We start from the raw sequence: 13,794 nt of genomic DNA on the forward strand, positions 1-13,794 counted from the left end.
AAGACTACATTATAATATTATGTTATTTGTAGATCTTTAACATGAGGTGTAAATGGTGTAATTATAAGTTTTATATGAAAAAAAAAAAGTAAATTATTTTTAACTAAGTTAAGTTACCTTATTTTTTCCAACTAACTTGTAACTTTAACAAGTTAAATAAAAAAGGAAATTAACTTTTAACTTTAAACTTAACTTACATTTTTCCAAATTAACTTAACTTAATGAGTTAAAAAAAATAGTTAACTTGCCCAGCCTTGGTCATACCTACATGTGTTGTCTCCTTTTTACACACGTACAAGTGTACGACGGAGACAACACATGTGGGTGCGACGTCTTCTTAATATCATACATTATTATTACCAACTTTACATTCAATGCCGACTGACTACACAGCATTGTTATTAGGTTAGTAGTATAAATAAACAATAGCTAAAATGTAATCTAAATATTTTGAAAATGGTATTGTGTAGGTATATAAATTATTATAATGTGTAATTTTGAAGTCCCTGTGAACAATATTTTTGAATTACAATAAAATAACTAAAATCATTAGTAAAGTATTGGTAATTTTTTACTTCTGATCCCTCCCTCTAACCCTAAGGTACCAACTGGATCCAATTCGTCACCAAAAGCTAGCAGTGAAATTGAAAGTCAAAGCATTTTGAGTATTCAAAAAGATGACGACAAATAGATAAAAAAATACACACCATTGTTAAATCTATTTATAGTTTAATACTGATAGATTTAAGTTCCAAAAATATGAAGTACCTAATAAGTACCTAGTTGAAATGATTAATGTTTAATTTAAGTTACCTTTAAATTATTCACACAAAGACGACAAGTGTAAAGACGATGGTTTCGTTCCATATGTGTAGCTAATTGTTCAAATTCTGTAAACTCTGGATGTTCATGACATTTTTTACAGTAGGAACGCAGTAATTGGTCAAATGAATTTTCCACAGAAAGATCACCAAATACAATGCCATACTTTTTGTTATAACGTGGATATGAACGTTCTTCCAAATTTTTAAACAAATCCAACTCATCTTTGGTAAAAATAACCTGTAAGAATAATAAAAATTAATTAATATAAGTCGAGTTAAGTGTATTATACTTGGATACAGTTTAAATTAATTTTGTGTATTATTACAAAGTAATGTGTTAAAAATGTAAAAAGTTATTGAATTTAGTAAATATAACTATAGGTATGTTCAGAGATGGATCTAAGGGGTTCAGGAGGTCAGCTGACCCACAGTTAATATTTGCTGATCAAATTGGTCTCTTTTCAGATCTTGAGTAGTTGGACACTTGGACCCTCGAATAAACAAACAAACAGTATAAATAAATTGTTTTTGTTTTATATACCTACTAGTACACTAGTAGTAGTGATGTTACGAACTGTTCGATTTTCGAACCGAACCGAACCGAACTCGGGGTGTTCGGTTTGGTTCGAAAATCGAACTCAAAATTGCAAATAGTCGAACCGAACCAAATACTTAATAGTTCGGTTCGACAATCGATCCAGACTCCAGAGAATTTAAAAACAAGTCGACGATCGAACGATCCAACATTATTATTGTAATTAATAATTATTATTATTATTATTTAATATTTATTGCGTGTTTAGGCCGGCAGAGGCGCGCGGCGCGGCATACCCCCATACCGGGCGTTTCACCGAGCTCACCGTGATACAACTTCACTACGCCAGGCGGTGCAGGGGGTCTGGTTATGACTTATGAAAAATCCTAGATATAAAAATAGATTGTTTGGTTGTTTTCAATTTTAATATCTATGGCTTATTATTAATATCTTATCTAATATTATTATATATTATAAAATATAAATTTTTAAGACGTAATAACTGATATTACTGGCTGCTGCAAATATTTTCAACGGTCTGGTTTTTTTCTATCTTTAGTCTTTACTGAACAGTGAACAGTGGACATTTGTATTTTGTACTATCGTTCTATCGTATCGTTCATAACGTCCTTAGTTAATACTTATTCTTTAGTTTATACTGATACTGACTTTAAACTTATAAGTTTTAAATAATATATTCATTGTAGATTCGTATCGTATTGTGTATCCATGTAAGTACAATTAATTATTATTTATTAGAGTATCAATTAAAAATCTTAAATCTTATTTAAAACTAAATTTTAAAATTAATCTTTTATTCTATTACTATAGACTATGGCTGAGAGGATTAATGCATTTGAGCGGTTAATGAGATCCAGTCAATCTAATTATGTTCAAGGTAGTAATGATAATAATTTTCAAATTGATGATCCAGACCCAGAGACAACTGAATTTATAAATGAACAACATGAAGAAAGATTGATGACAACAGAAGAAGTAGAGGAAGACCATACACCGAATCAAAGGTTGATTTATAGTTTAAATTTTTTTAACAAAATAAGCAATAACCAATCTATGTGTAATACTTGTCAGAAAGAATTAAAAAGTCCTTCATCAACAACAACCACTCTAGTAAGGCATCTTAAAATCCACGCTAAAAAATATTCTGAATATCAAGCATGTAATGAGAAAAATAAAATGAAAAAAGAAACATTGAAGAGAAAAACTGAAGACACTACACAGAAACAAAACAAAATTCAAGATTCATTCAACTCAAAATCATATTTATCACAGAACAGTGCAAGAGCTAAATTAATTACCCAAAATATAAGTGAAATGATTGAGCAAGTATAAATTACCCACAAGACAATATTTAGCTTCTACTGCAATTTCTCAGCTGTATTTAAAAAAATTATCTCTACTCAAAGAAGAAATTAACACTGAATTGAATAGTTTGCAATCCATATCATTTACTTTTGATATATGGACAAGTGGGGCTCAACAACCATATATATCACTAACAACACATTATTTCACAAAACAATTTGAGCTTCGTAACAAAACACTAGGATGTTCATACTTTCCAGGAGAACATGATGGAAAAAGTATTTTTCTTAAAATTAAATCTATGGTGAAGGACTAACAAGCTGGGTTAAAAATGAGGTAAGATCATTTACTTCTTGCTTATCTATTTATTAATTGTTAATTAAATATATTTATAATTTATATCTATATGATTATCTACTTGAATTAATTAATATAAATGTTTAAATAGGTAAATAATATATTATATTTTTATAATGGAGTTAAAAGATTCAAAATTGAAAATATATTGTTTTTTTAGATACAGGAATACTTTCAACAACCACTTCTTCCTCCTACATCAAATCCCCTTGTATGGTGGAAAACTAATACTGAAAAATTTTCAAGTTTGGTTCCTGTTGCATTGAAGTACCTTAGTAATCCAGGAACATCAGTTTGTAGCGAACGAATGTTTTCCAAAGCAGGACAAGTGGTTACAGCTCGAAGACAAAGGCTATCACCTCAATCGGTTGAAAAATTGGTGTTCTTACATGACAATATTTAATTATATAATTTAAAATTTGATACAAAATTTAAATTATATAATTAAAAAAATAAATATTAAATATTTTTTTTTCTAAACATAAATCATGAGTGTACTTGAATATTTAATAATTAATACTTATGTATTTATAAAAATAAATTGTAATTTCCATTGTTTATACTTTTTATTATTTAATGTTTATTAATTAATGACTTTATATTTTATAAGATAATCATTAGTTTATACTTTATAGTAAATACTAAATACTAAATAGTAAACAATAAATGAATAATACATTTTTAACCTTTGGAATTTTTTTAATGTTCGGTTCAAGTTCGATAAAATATTTTGAAAAGTTCGGTTCGGTTCGAGTTCGATTAAAAATATGTAGGTTCGGATCTGTTCGAGTTCGTTAATTTAAAGAAGAGTTTAGTTCGGGTTCGGTTCGACCTTAAAAATCAGGGTTCGTAACATCACTACACTACTACTTTATACTCTGTATACGCTACTGTTCCGTAAATTTAATTTAATGACTGCCGACACCAAATGGCACATTTCAACTACTTTTACTTTACAAAACCTAATTTTATAGTCAGTGATTACTGATGAGAATAGATTGTATTTTGTACTATGTAGTTTTTTGTTTTGGGTTTATTTAAGGCTATTTAGGCCCATTTTGTGACTGTCCGTATAAGATTGTCTTCTTCCCTCCATATAATTCTAGCCCACTTTAATCTCTGGCCCCTGAGTTATATTAGTATCATTGAATAGAGTATTAAGTTCTCTATTTGACCTATTTTGTTATCGTCTTCCTCATCTCTCTTTGGCCCCAATATTCTTCGCAAGATTTTCCTTTCGAAAACCAATAATTCGTTTTTATCCAACTTGGTAGACGCCCACGCTCCACAGGCATAGAGTACGATCGGTCTAACGAGTCTTATAGTCTTAATTTTATTTTTCTCGATAATTTTTTTGACTTAAATAGTTGGACTAGTAAAAAATAGCATTTGTTTCTAGCTGTGATTCTTCTATGTATCTCCTCATGATTATCTGATGGTGAGTATATCTATCCCTAAGTATTTAAAATGACGGACGATACATTACTATATACTTGCATTAAATTATATATACTATAAATACATATAGAAAAATTGCTCTATGAACTCACCAACATATTTTTTAGAATGGATTTCAGATTACTATTTTAAGCTAGATGCAAATAAATAAATTTTTGTCAATTTTTAAAATAATTGAATACAATTTTCTGAACATGTATAAGTATGACCATGATATAGGTTGTTAGTATAGGTAGTATAAGCATTTGTAGAACACACTAAACGTTGGTATCGCAGTCATCGGAGATGACAGAAATAATACGCCAATTGGTTTTCAACATTTAAGTTAATTTTATTTGAAAACCTGAATTTTTTTATACAGTGAATTTTAAATATAAAAATAGAAATATATTGAAAAAGTGAAAAACAATTATAATACGGCAAACAATAAAACGTAATTTATAGATTGTTTATTCATGCTTTAGTAGTGTTAACCTAAATAACCATAACAGTTGAAATTTGTATGTAGAGGCCATAAGTTAAAATATAGTTAATTAAAATTGAATAATTCAAGAATTGCCTTTTTGACTCACAGTAACAGTTAGATACTAAAACAAAATGATCAAACTTTGTTAATCTTAACTTATCTAGGTATCCAAATTATTTCTTTAAAATATTCCAATGTTTAAAGTACTGCTATTTTATTTCATTTATTCAGTAAATTACTTATTACTGTTACCTAGGTAGATAGCGCTGAGACTCAATATGCTTATTTGTCTTTGATATATATTTTGCCACCAATGACAGAAATGTCACCAGATTTTTACTAATTATTTTGAGTGTTAAAAAAAATGTATACATATTACTACAACGGATAAGGCTTTTCTAACTCTAAACTCATAATGGTAAGTAGTAGGTACCTACATATTATTATAATAATTGTTAGAATAGTTGAATGATACCATAGATATCAGTGTATTAGAAATTAAGGATAAAATATCGTATTAAAAACCTTGGTCAGTATTCGTTTGCATATCGGACACTCCTTTTGATCGCAGAGCACTCTCATAGTAGCTGAACACTCGTAGCATACAGGATGATCACACGCACCGATTGCATAAATTGACTGAATTTCAAAACATATAACGCAACTAGGAGCCGATGGTTTGGACGACGCTGGACGCGATCCGTGAGACGATGGTCTTCGGTCCATTTCTACTAATCAGAAACAATAATCGAATATATTATTATTATTACTACGAACGAGGTGACCTCAACCCGAAAATGTGTGGTCTGGGTACACGGCGGCGAGTACCGTCAACTTACCGCGTTTGGCACCGATCGAAGAAAAACAAATTATTTATACTTCAACGGAATATAATATTGTGTCGCGAACGACGACGACGACGACGACGGTGGCTGCGCGGAGGTGGGTGGCGGCGGCTGCAGTGCCCGTGGAGTTGTCCGCAGGCGGCGACCCTGACCGGCCGTTGGTCTGATCGAGTCGACGGCGGCACCGTGTTAACACGTACGGCGGCGGCGGCCTTGGCCCGTAGACCGGTCTATCGGAGTCCGGCGGCGCGCTACGTATTTTACGAGTCCAAATTCCAAACGCACGGCAGCAGTGGGCAACAAGTCGGATTATCGAGCCACAACCGCGCGGCACACAAAATGTCGCACTCGACCAGCAGCTGAACGCACGGCGATTTGCACGGGGCGGGCGGGCGGGCGAGCGGATACGATGAGAAAACCTTTGGCCAACGACAGCGACGCGCGACGGACGACGTGCAATACGCTCGCTCAGCGAAGCACTAACCGCATCAGACCGGTTACGCGAGCGCGCAGCTCACGTTCAACAGCGCGGCAGCATCTCTTATCGGCGGTTGCGCGCGCACCCGGTGCGGCTGGTAGGGTTGAGCCTGCACGTAACGGCGCGGCGCCGAGTTTCGAACATTAATCGATATTATATTATTTTGTTTTAGGAAAATTGACGTGCAAAATTCTCGGAACAGTTTTAAATTGTATTACTCGAGTTGTACCAATTGGTCATTTGGTTATTTGTCGTATTAATCATAAGTTAAACATAAGTTCTTATGTGAATATATTTATTACAATTATTAGATAAAAAATACATTTATAAAATCGTAATTCAGTTGTGTAATTTCATCAATCTAAAACTGGTAATGACGAAATATATGTATGAACTGGAGGAAACATAATTAAGTAGGCCATATTATACATTGACGTCCTAGTTTATCTGGAACTTTGAAACCCTCTTTTGATGACTATAAGAAACAAAAAAAAAAAAAAATTTAATTGTAATTCTTCTAAACATATATTTTTAAGTAACTGTAACATAGCCATTACAAATTAAGTGTTATTTATGACTTGTGCAAGCGTGTGCGTAAATTTCTTTGTATGCGCGTCTCACACTAATATCGACTTACGTCATATTCACACACATCCACGATCCACGCATGTGAATTGAATTGCCTACATTTTACTCCTTAGTAAATGACCGGCGCCGACACCCTTGAGTCTTAATAACCTAGAATGATTTTTATGTTTGTAATTTTAAAGTTAAAATCAGTACCCGATAACGAACTTCCTAAATCTGCAATTGATACTTTAGGCGTCATGTCGAAAGACTTTTATCCAAACATTTGGTGTTTAATATCTATATACTTGCAACACTCCCGGTGTCCACTTCATCTGCAGAACGTTCTTTTTCAACTTTAAGACGATTAAAAACCTATTTGAGGAATAGCTGCAGTGAAGATCGTCTAACAGGTTTAGCTTTATTGTCAGTCCACCGAGGTATCCAAATAGATATTGAAGAAATAATCAATACATTTTCCAGAATGCCACGTAAAGTTGACTTTGTTTTATGAATTAAAATTGTAGGTATTCAACCATTTTTTTAAATTATTTATATTTTGTATACATTATTATATTATGTTTTGTAGTGCATAATATTATCTATCAAATTATACTATAATTATGTATTTTTAGTTCATGCGTATTAAATATTTTTTACAACCATTTTTTTAAAATTATTTATATATTGTATACATTATTACATTATAATATTTCGTAGTGTATAATATTATTGATCAAATTATAATATAACTATTAACTATGTATTTTTAGTTCATGTATTAAAAATATTTTAAACACCCCCCCCCCCCCCCCCCCGAAAATTGATCCTGGATACGTGCTTGATAATATGCAGTTTAAACTTTCAAGTAATAATAAAATAATCTATCAGGTACAATAATAATAATCTAAAATAGTACATTTTTATGCAATTAGGCCAGACACTGTTACTGTTCAATATGTACCTACCTATATATTATATATATTATATCTACCTCTATATATAAAAATGAATGTATGTGTGTCAGTGTGTGTCCATGTTACCATGGCAACCATTTATATATTATTTTGAGATTTTCATCGGTGTGTGTCTCCGTATTACCATTGCAACCAAATATATATTATTTTGAAATTTCCGATGGAATGTTTTGTATATAAATGGTTGCCATGGTCATATGTAAAACAAATTATTCATATATCGTTGGTATTTTTGATGGGCAACGAAGTGCACGGGATCATATATAATATATATATATATATATATATATAGATAAGACGTCTTTTCAGAAGATAGCCTAATTTAAAAAGGGAGAGGACCAACCCCGGGAGGTGCTCAAACAGGAATTTTGAGATTTCCGATGGAAATTTTTTTTTTTTTCAAAATTCACTTTTACTTTTAAATTACTAAAAAAAAAAATCGCTTCCAACAAAACACACAAAATTGTTATGTTTTTTTCGAAATTAAAATTGGATTTCTGGAAGTATATTCTTTTCCGCTTATTGATCTAATTGCACGAAAAAACTACCAGCTTTCAACAGTCCTAATATAGTCTTGTATTTTTGTTAGTTAGTTTTAATAATATTCAAACCAAAAATGGAATGTTTTGTTTACAACACATTTTGATATAATGATAATAATATTGATGCATACATTAACCTATGGTTTACAAAAATATTAATACATTGTTGTATTAAAATATAGCCAATGTAGGTACCATACTTGTTAACATAAATATAATATAGTCATACAACGAGTAGTACCTAGATACTCTTTATGAACAAAGGGGTCATAAATAGATATTCTAGCATTTCAAAGGCTAGAGAAAAAAAATTAAGTGCCCCCCCCAACATTTTTTTTGGCTACGGCACTGCTATAATATATAATATTATGATTTAAATCAGGGGTCTTGAACAGTCGAACCTACGGGCTACGGCCCTCGTGCCGAATCCGGCCCACCAAAGTTTTTGCACCGGCCCGTCAAGCTAATAAATGTTTTGAAAATATTATATTTAATATATTATTCTCATTTAGTTTTCATTGTTTTTAATTTATTGAATTAATTATCTTAAATGTATTTATTATTTTTTCTTTTAATGTTAAGAGGACGTCGTTCCCGAATAATATGTGATCTCCATATTACATACGTGCGTTTTGGCACGGGAAAGAATCGAGAAGGCTTCATAACTAAGAAACGAAATTTTCACCACATATAAAGGAGAACTTTGGCTGCGCAATATAATTTTTATTTTTTTAATATCATTTATGCAAAATAAGTTCTTATTGTTTAAAAATTCATTATTATTTGTGTTTTTCAAATTTAAATAAATTTTTTTGAAGTTTGAATAGTGAAAAAATTAAAAGGATATTGCACAGCCAAAGTTCTCCTTTTTATGTAGCGAAAATTTCGTTTCTTAGTTATGGGTGTAGCGTTCTCAGTTCTTTCCAGCGCAAAAATATATTTGCTATGTTGTACATTAGAGACACATGCGAGTGCAACGTCCTCTTAATCATAACACCTAATAATAGTCATACATAAAAATGTTAGTCCGCGTTTCCAAAGCGTATGTCAAATTTGGCCCGCTGTAAAAAAGGTTGGAGAGTGGAGACCCCTGATTTAGACAATAATATAAATTATATAACGATACTATGATTATTTTTCAATATGATTTCATACTTAATTTCATACTAATTCATACAGAATGTGAATGAATTATAATCATCTTATCTGGATAAACTTATGACTATACTTTTGAATATATTTATAAGCTATTTACTTGGTGCTGAAAATTGAACTATTTAAATGAAAATATTTTAACTTTAAAATTACACACAAAAAAATCATTCTAGGTTATTAAGACTCAAGGGTGTCGGTGTCGGTCATTTATTAAGGAGTAAAATGTAGGCAATTCAATTCACAATCACGGAATGTGGATGTGTGTGAGTATATAAATCGATATTAGTGTGAGACGCGCATACAGAGAAATTTACGCACACGCTTGCACAAGTCTGTGATTGACTTCGATGACTTTTATCGAAGGACTATTTTGATGAACAAAAATGCTTTTACAGGAAAAGCTCTCACGACTCATTGATAAGTCGAATTTTGGTCATTTTTTTTATCCGAAAGATGAGAGGTTTTTGCATGTCAAATTACAGTTCAAATTTTTATTTTACTTTAAATAGTAGTAAATATAAAATAATACGTTTGAAAAAGAACAAATAAGGAATTGCATCATAAGTAACTTATTTAAATACTCTCTCATTATATTCTAATTAAAAAGTGGACAGTTTCTCTTTACAAGGAAGAGAACATTAAATGAAAAACTTTGGAAGAAAAATGTAAGGAAAACTAAAAAGCTACATGGTGAATCTAGAAATAACAGGAAAGATTAAACTGCGTACTCACCGAAAGGACAACCTCTGGCGGTCCTGGGATTCTATCAAGATTCCTCCGGCTCAGCCAGCGGTTTAATGCCACGTATTGGATGGGTGACCGTTTTCTTGTCGTATAAATTTTTCTTTTTTATACAATTTTTGTTCGTTGTTTATTCATTAGTTAAAAATGTTATAGAATGCTAAAACATTTTTCACAAAATGTAATTCCAAAAATATTATTTGGAAGGACTTTAAAATAATATAAAAAAAAGGACACGACATTTTAGACATTCGGTAGACTAAACCGGTGTGAAAAATAATGCACCGGAATTTTTGAACCATATTATTTACATTCATTATCCCGCACCAGGATTTTTCACACCTGTTTGGTCCAGCGAATTTCTAGTATTTTACTGGTTGTCATTCTCCATAATTTTATTTTTACTTGTCACAATGAAATATTAAAAATATTTAGATTTATTTTAATCTATTCACATCAGTTCCTACGTTGTTATTTGCTCTTAAATAAATAAGAAAAATAAATAAATAAAATAAATACTAGAAGGTAAATGGTAATATTATTTGAAATAATATAAGAATTAGTATATTAAAATAAAATAGCAATGATTTGTTTACTTAGGTATACATTAATTTAAATAATTTTGAAAACATTTAGACAAATTTTATAGTAAATTCATTTTTTTGTGTTGATAAAAATTATTACGGCTTGTAAAAGTGCTTGTAAATTTAAAAAAAAATAAAAATTGTAATTTTTTTATGCTGAAGAATTTGATAGTTGAACGTAAAATAACGAATTTAGATACTAAACTTGAAACAGTTGAAACGTCTATGTATATTTTTATATTTTATACACACAATGATATGATCTAAGACTGGTGGTCACTGTTTAAGATTATATACAGCCAGTGGTGGCGCCAGAGGTGGGTCAGGGGTGGGCCACGGCCTATCCTAAAATATTTTCTGTCTCCGGCTGGCCCACCCTGTATGATTTCGAAGAATATTTGCTTAGAATTACATAATACTAATATTATATTAAATTGTATAAAATTAGTTTTTGTGTGCGACGTGTCTGTACGGGGTTTTGACACGATCCGGTGAACTCACTGTATTGTGGTATCAATAACGGTATATATAATATATATATTTAGCGAATTTTGTTACGCCACTGGCCCTCCCTTTAAATCGGTGGCCCCAGCTTGGCCCACCCAGAAAAAAAATCTGGTGCCGCCACTGTGATACATCTATACAGGTTATGTATAAAGATACATATAAAAATTGTACGGTTCTCCTGGCTGATTCTCACAGTTTATCCTCCCAAAAAAGCTAGTAGTTCACATAATTATATTATATTATATTGAAATAAAAATAAATATATAATTTTATATTGTGAAAATATACATTGTTTCTACATTAATTTCCGCTTGGGCGCTACTTCCGTTTCTCGCAGGTCGTAATCATGATTTAAGATAGTACATTAGTACTATCTAGCGTTTTACACCACACTGCACTGACTGCACAAGTGCATATTTTTATGTTCCATCGGCAAAATTAATGTGCACTGATTGAACTTTTTTATGTTTCATCTCAATGCCCTATGCCGTTTTTTTGCATTCAGTACAGTGATAGTCGCACGATCTCCTGGAGCTCGTGCGCCTTATCATTATCATGATAAGTACCACAGTACCCATGAAATATTTTATTATATTGTGGTGAGCCGTGGTTTCATCACAACATTTTCCCCCTGTCGGTTACACCACCCGCCGTTGGCAACACCGTCCGGCACCCGGGCGTCCGTAGCGACGATTAAGTGCCGGGTGGAGTGCAAGACACAGCCCTTTGAACACACACGCTCGTGCCTTTTTTCTCTCTTGACATGTATCCGTCTGGAACACGAAAAGTCACGTATTGGTCTTAACTTCTCCGCCATTATTGTCACCGATCACGGCAAGAGACGACCACACGCCCGAATAGCACCGCGACGCAGCACAAAAGTTTTATCCGAACTCACGTCCGCCGTCTTCACGAGAAGACTCTCGTCCCTTGTGTGGTGGTGACCGACCGATTTCAACATTTTCTTTGTAAACACGTGTTCTTATAACAATAAATTCTTAATCCGAGTAATTCCACGACTTGTCTTATGCCAAACACGTTTCTATGTCCTACGTCATTAACAAAGTTAGCCCATATTTTAGTTCAACAGGGTCATCATAGATTCTTCATAGTTAAATTTGATAAGGTAAACTATATAAATTAAACACCGATTGTTGGACACAGTTTTTAATTATAAGTTAATGCATTGTAAGTTGTTGTTTCGGTATGTTCTTGTATGGCATGTGCTAGATTATCAAAAGTCATACAATAACTCATATTGGAGTAACGACCTTACTAATGTGATCTTTGTATTAAATATTTATAACGGAAGGAAATTTAAGGAATACATTTCTCCTTTTATTAATTAGATAGTATATTTTTTTAAATTGTATAATTTATAATATTTTTTTATAGTCATAAAATAAACTTAATTCATTTACCTAAAGACTAATACTTATAAATTGTATTATAATTAAATATATGTAATCAACTAACAATGTATTGTAACTATACACTTAAGCTTTAAAAAAAAAAAAGTTCTATATTGAAGACTGTCATACTTCCCATGGTAAATACTTATTTATTAATTTACATTTCTTTTTCTCCTCCCCCCCCCCCCAACATGTATACTTTTATTATCCAGTAGTTATTTTCAGAAATGCTCCTGTCATTGGCTTGCTGGTTAGAAGCGGCAGTAGCGTTTCGATGGTGACGGTGTGGGCAGACAGCTGCAGCAACAAGACAACCTGACACTACAAACGAACAGTCTTTCCCTTTGGTATGATATTATATATTCCCCCCCCCCCCCCTGTTAGTAATTCCCAATACCTTTATCTCCACCCTTGTATAATGTTCTTAGGTTCATTTTGTATTTTTGCTGCGATAACTATCAGTTTTTACCCCTGACCACATGGTCCACTTAATATTATTATGTTAAAATTTGCGGATTAATATTATTATGGTTAACTTAAATCTGTGGATTGATTATTATTAACTATGTAAAAATCTTGCAAAAGAGTTTATCAAAATATTATAAATATATCTTAAGCTCTTTGTATAATATGACTTATTATTATTCAAATCAACAACCAATATTATTTCTTTTGCAAGAGGTCCACACAATTATTCTATTTCAAAAATATTACGTTCCCTTTAGTATAAAACTTTTTATATATTACAATGTATTCTTATTATTATCATTTAGACATTAAGACAATTTTTTGGTTTATAATCATTGCTCATAGCACAACTACGGGTGGACCATTTTCTAGAGCTTAAACTTTTCTTTATTGCACTAATTTTTACCTGAGTTCTTATTTTTTGATTTTAAGTGTCATGCCTAGCATCAAAAACACTTCCTACTCAATTATTATTTTAATAACAAATATTCAACAAGTACTACTCGAATGCACCCACTTCAGTCAACAAATTAAATTATTGTAGCTTGTGTT

General features: G+C 31.6%; 1 protein-coding gene across 1 annotated transcript in view; it reads right to left on the bottom strand.

The window, feature by feature from the left end:
- The window catches only part of LOC100570443 (E3 ubiquitin-protein ligase ZNF598-like), a 9,401-nt gene extending 3,215 nt beyond the window's left edge, over positions 1 to 6,186 (bottom strand). Inside the window, exons 1-3 of the mRNA XM_003240856.4 lie at positions 5,806 to 6,186; positions 5,492 to 5,694; positions 814 to 1,062 (exon numbers count right to left, since the gene is read on the bottom strand). Of these exons, the coding sequence (XP_003240904.1) occupies positions 814 to 1,062; positions 5,492 to 5,692 (450 nt within the window). The 5' untranslated portion in view covers positions 5,693 to 5,694; positions 5,806 to 6,186. The remainder of the gene's footprint in view (positions 1 to 813; positions 1,063 to 5,491; positions 5,695 to 5,805) is intronic.
- Positions 6,187 to 13,794: the final 7,608 nt, after the last annotated feature.

The sequence above is a fragment of the Acyrthosiphon pisum genome, chromosome X, assembly GCF_005508785.2.
Source record: "Acyrthosiphon pisum isolate AL4f chromosome X, pea_aphid_22Mar2018_4r6ur, whole genome shotgun sequence".
NCBI lineage: Eukaryota > Metazoa > Arthropoda > Insecta > Hemiptera > Aphididae > Acyrthosiphon > Acyrthosiphon pisum.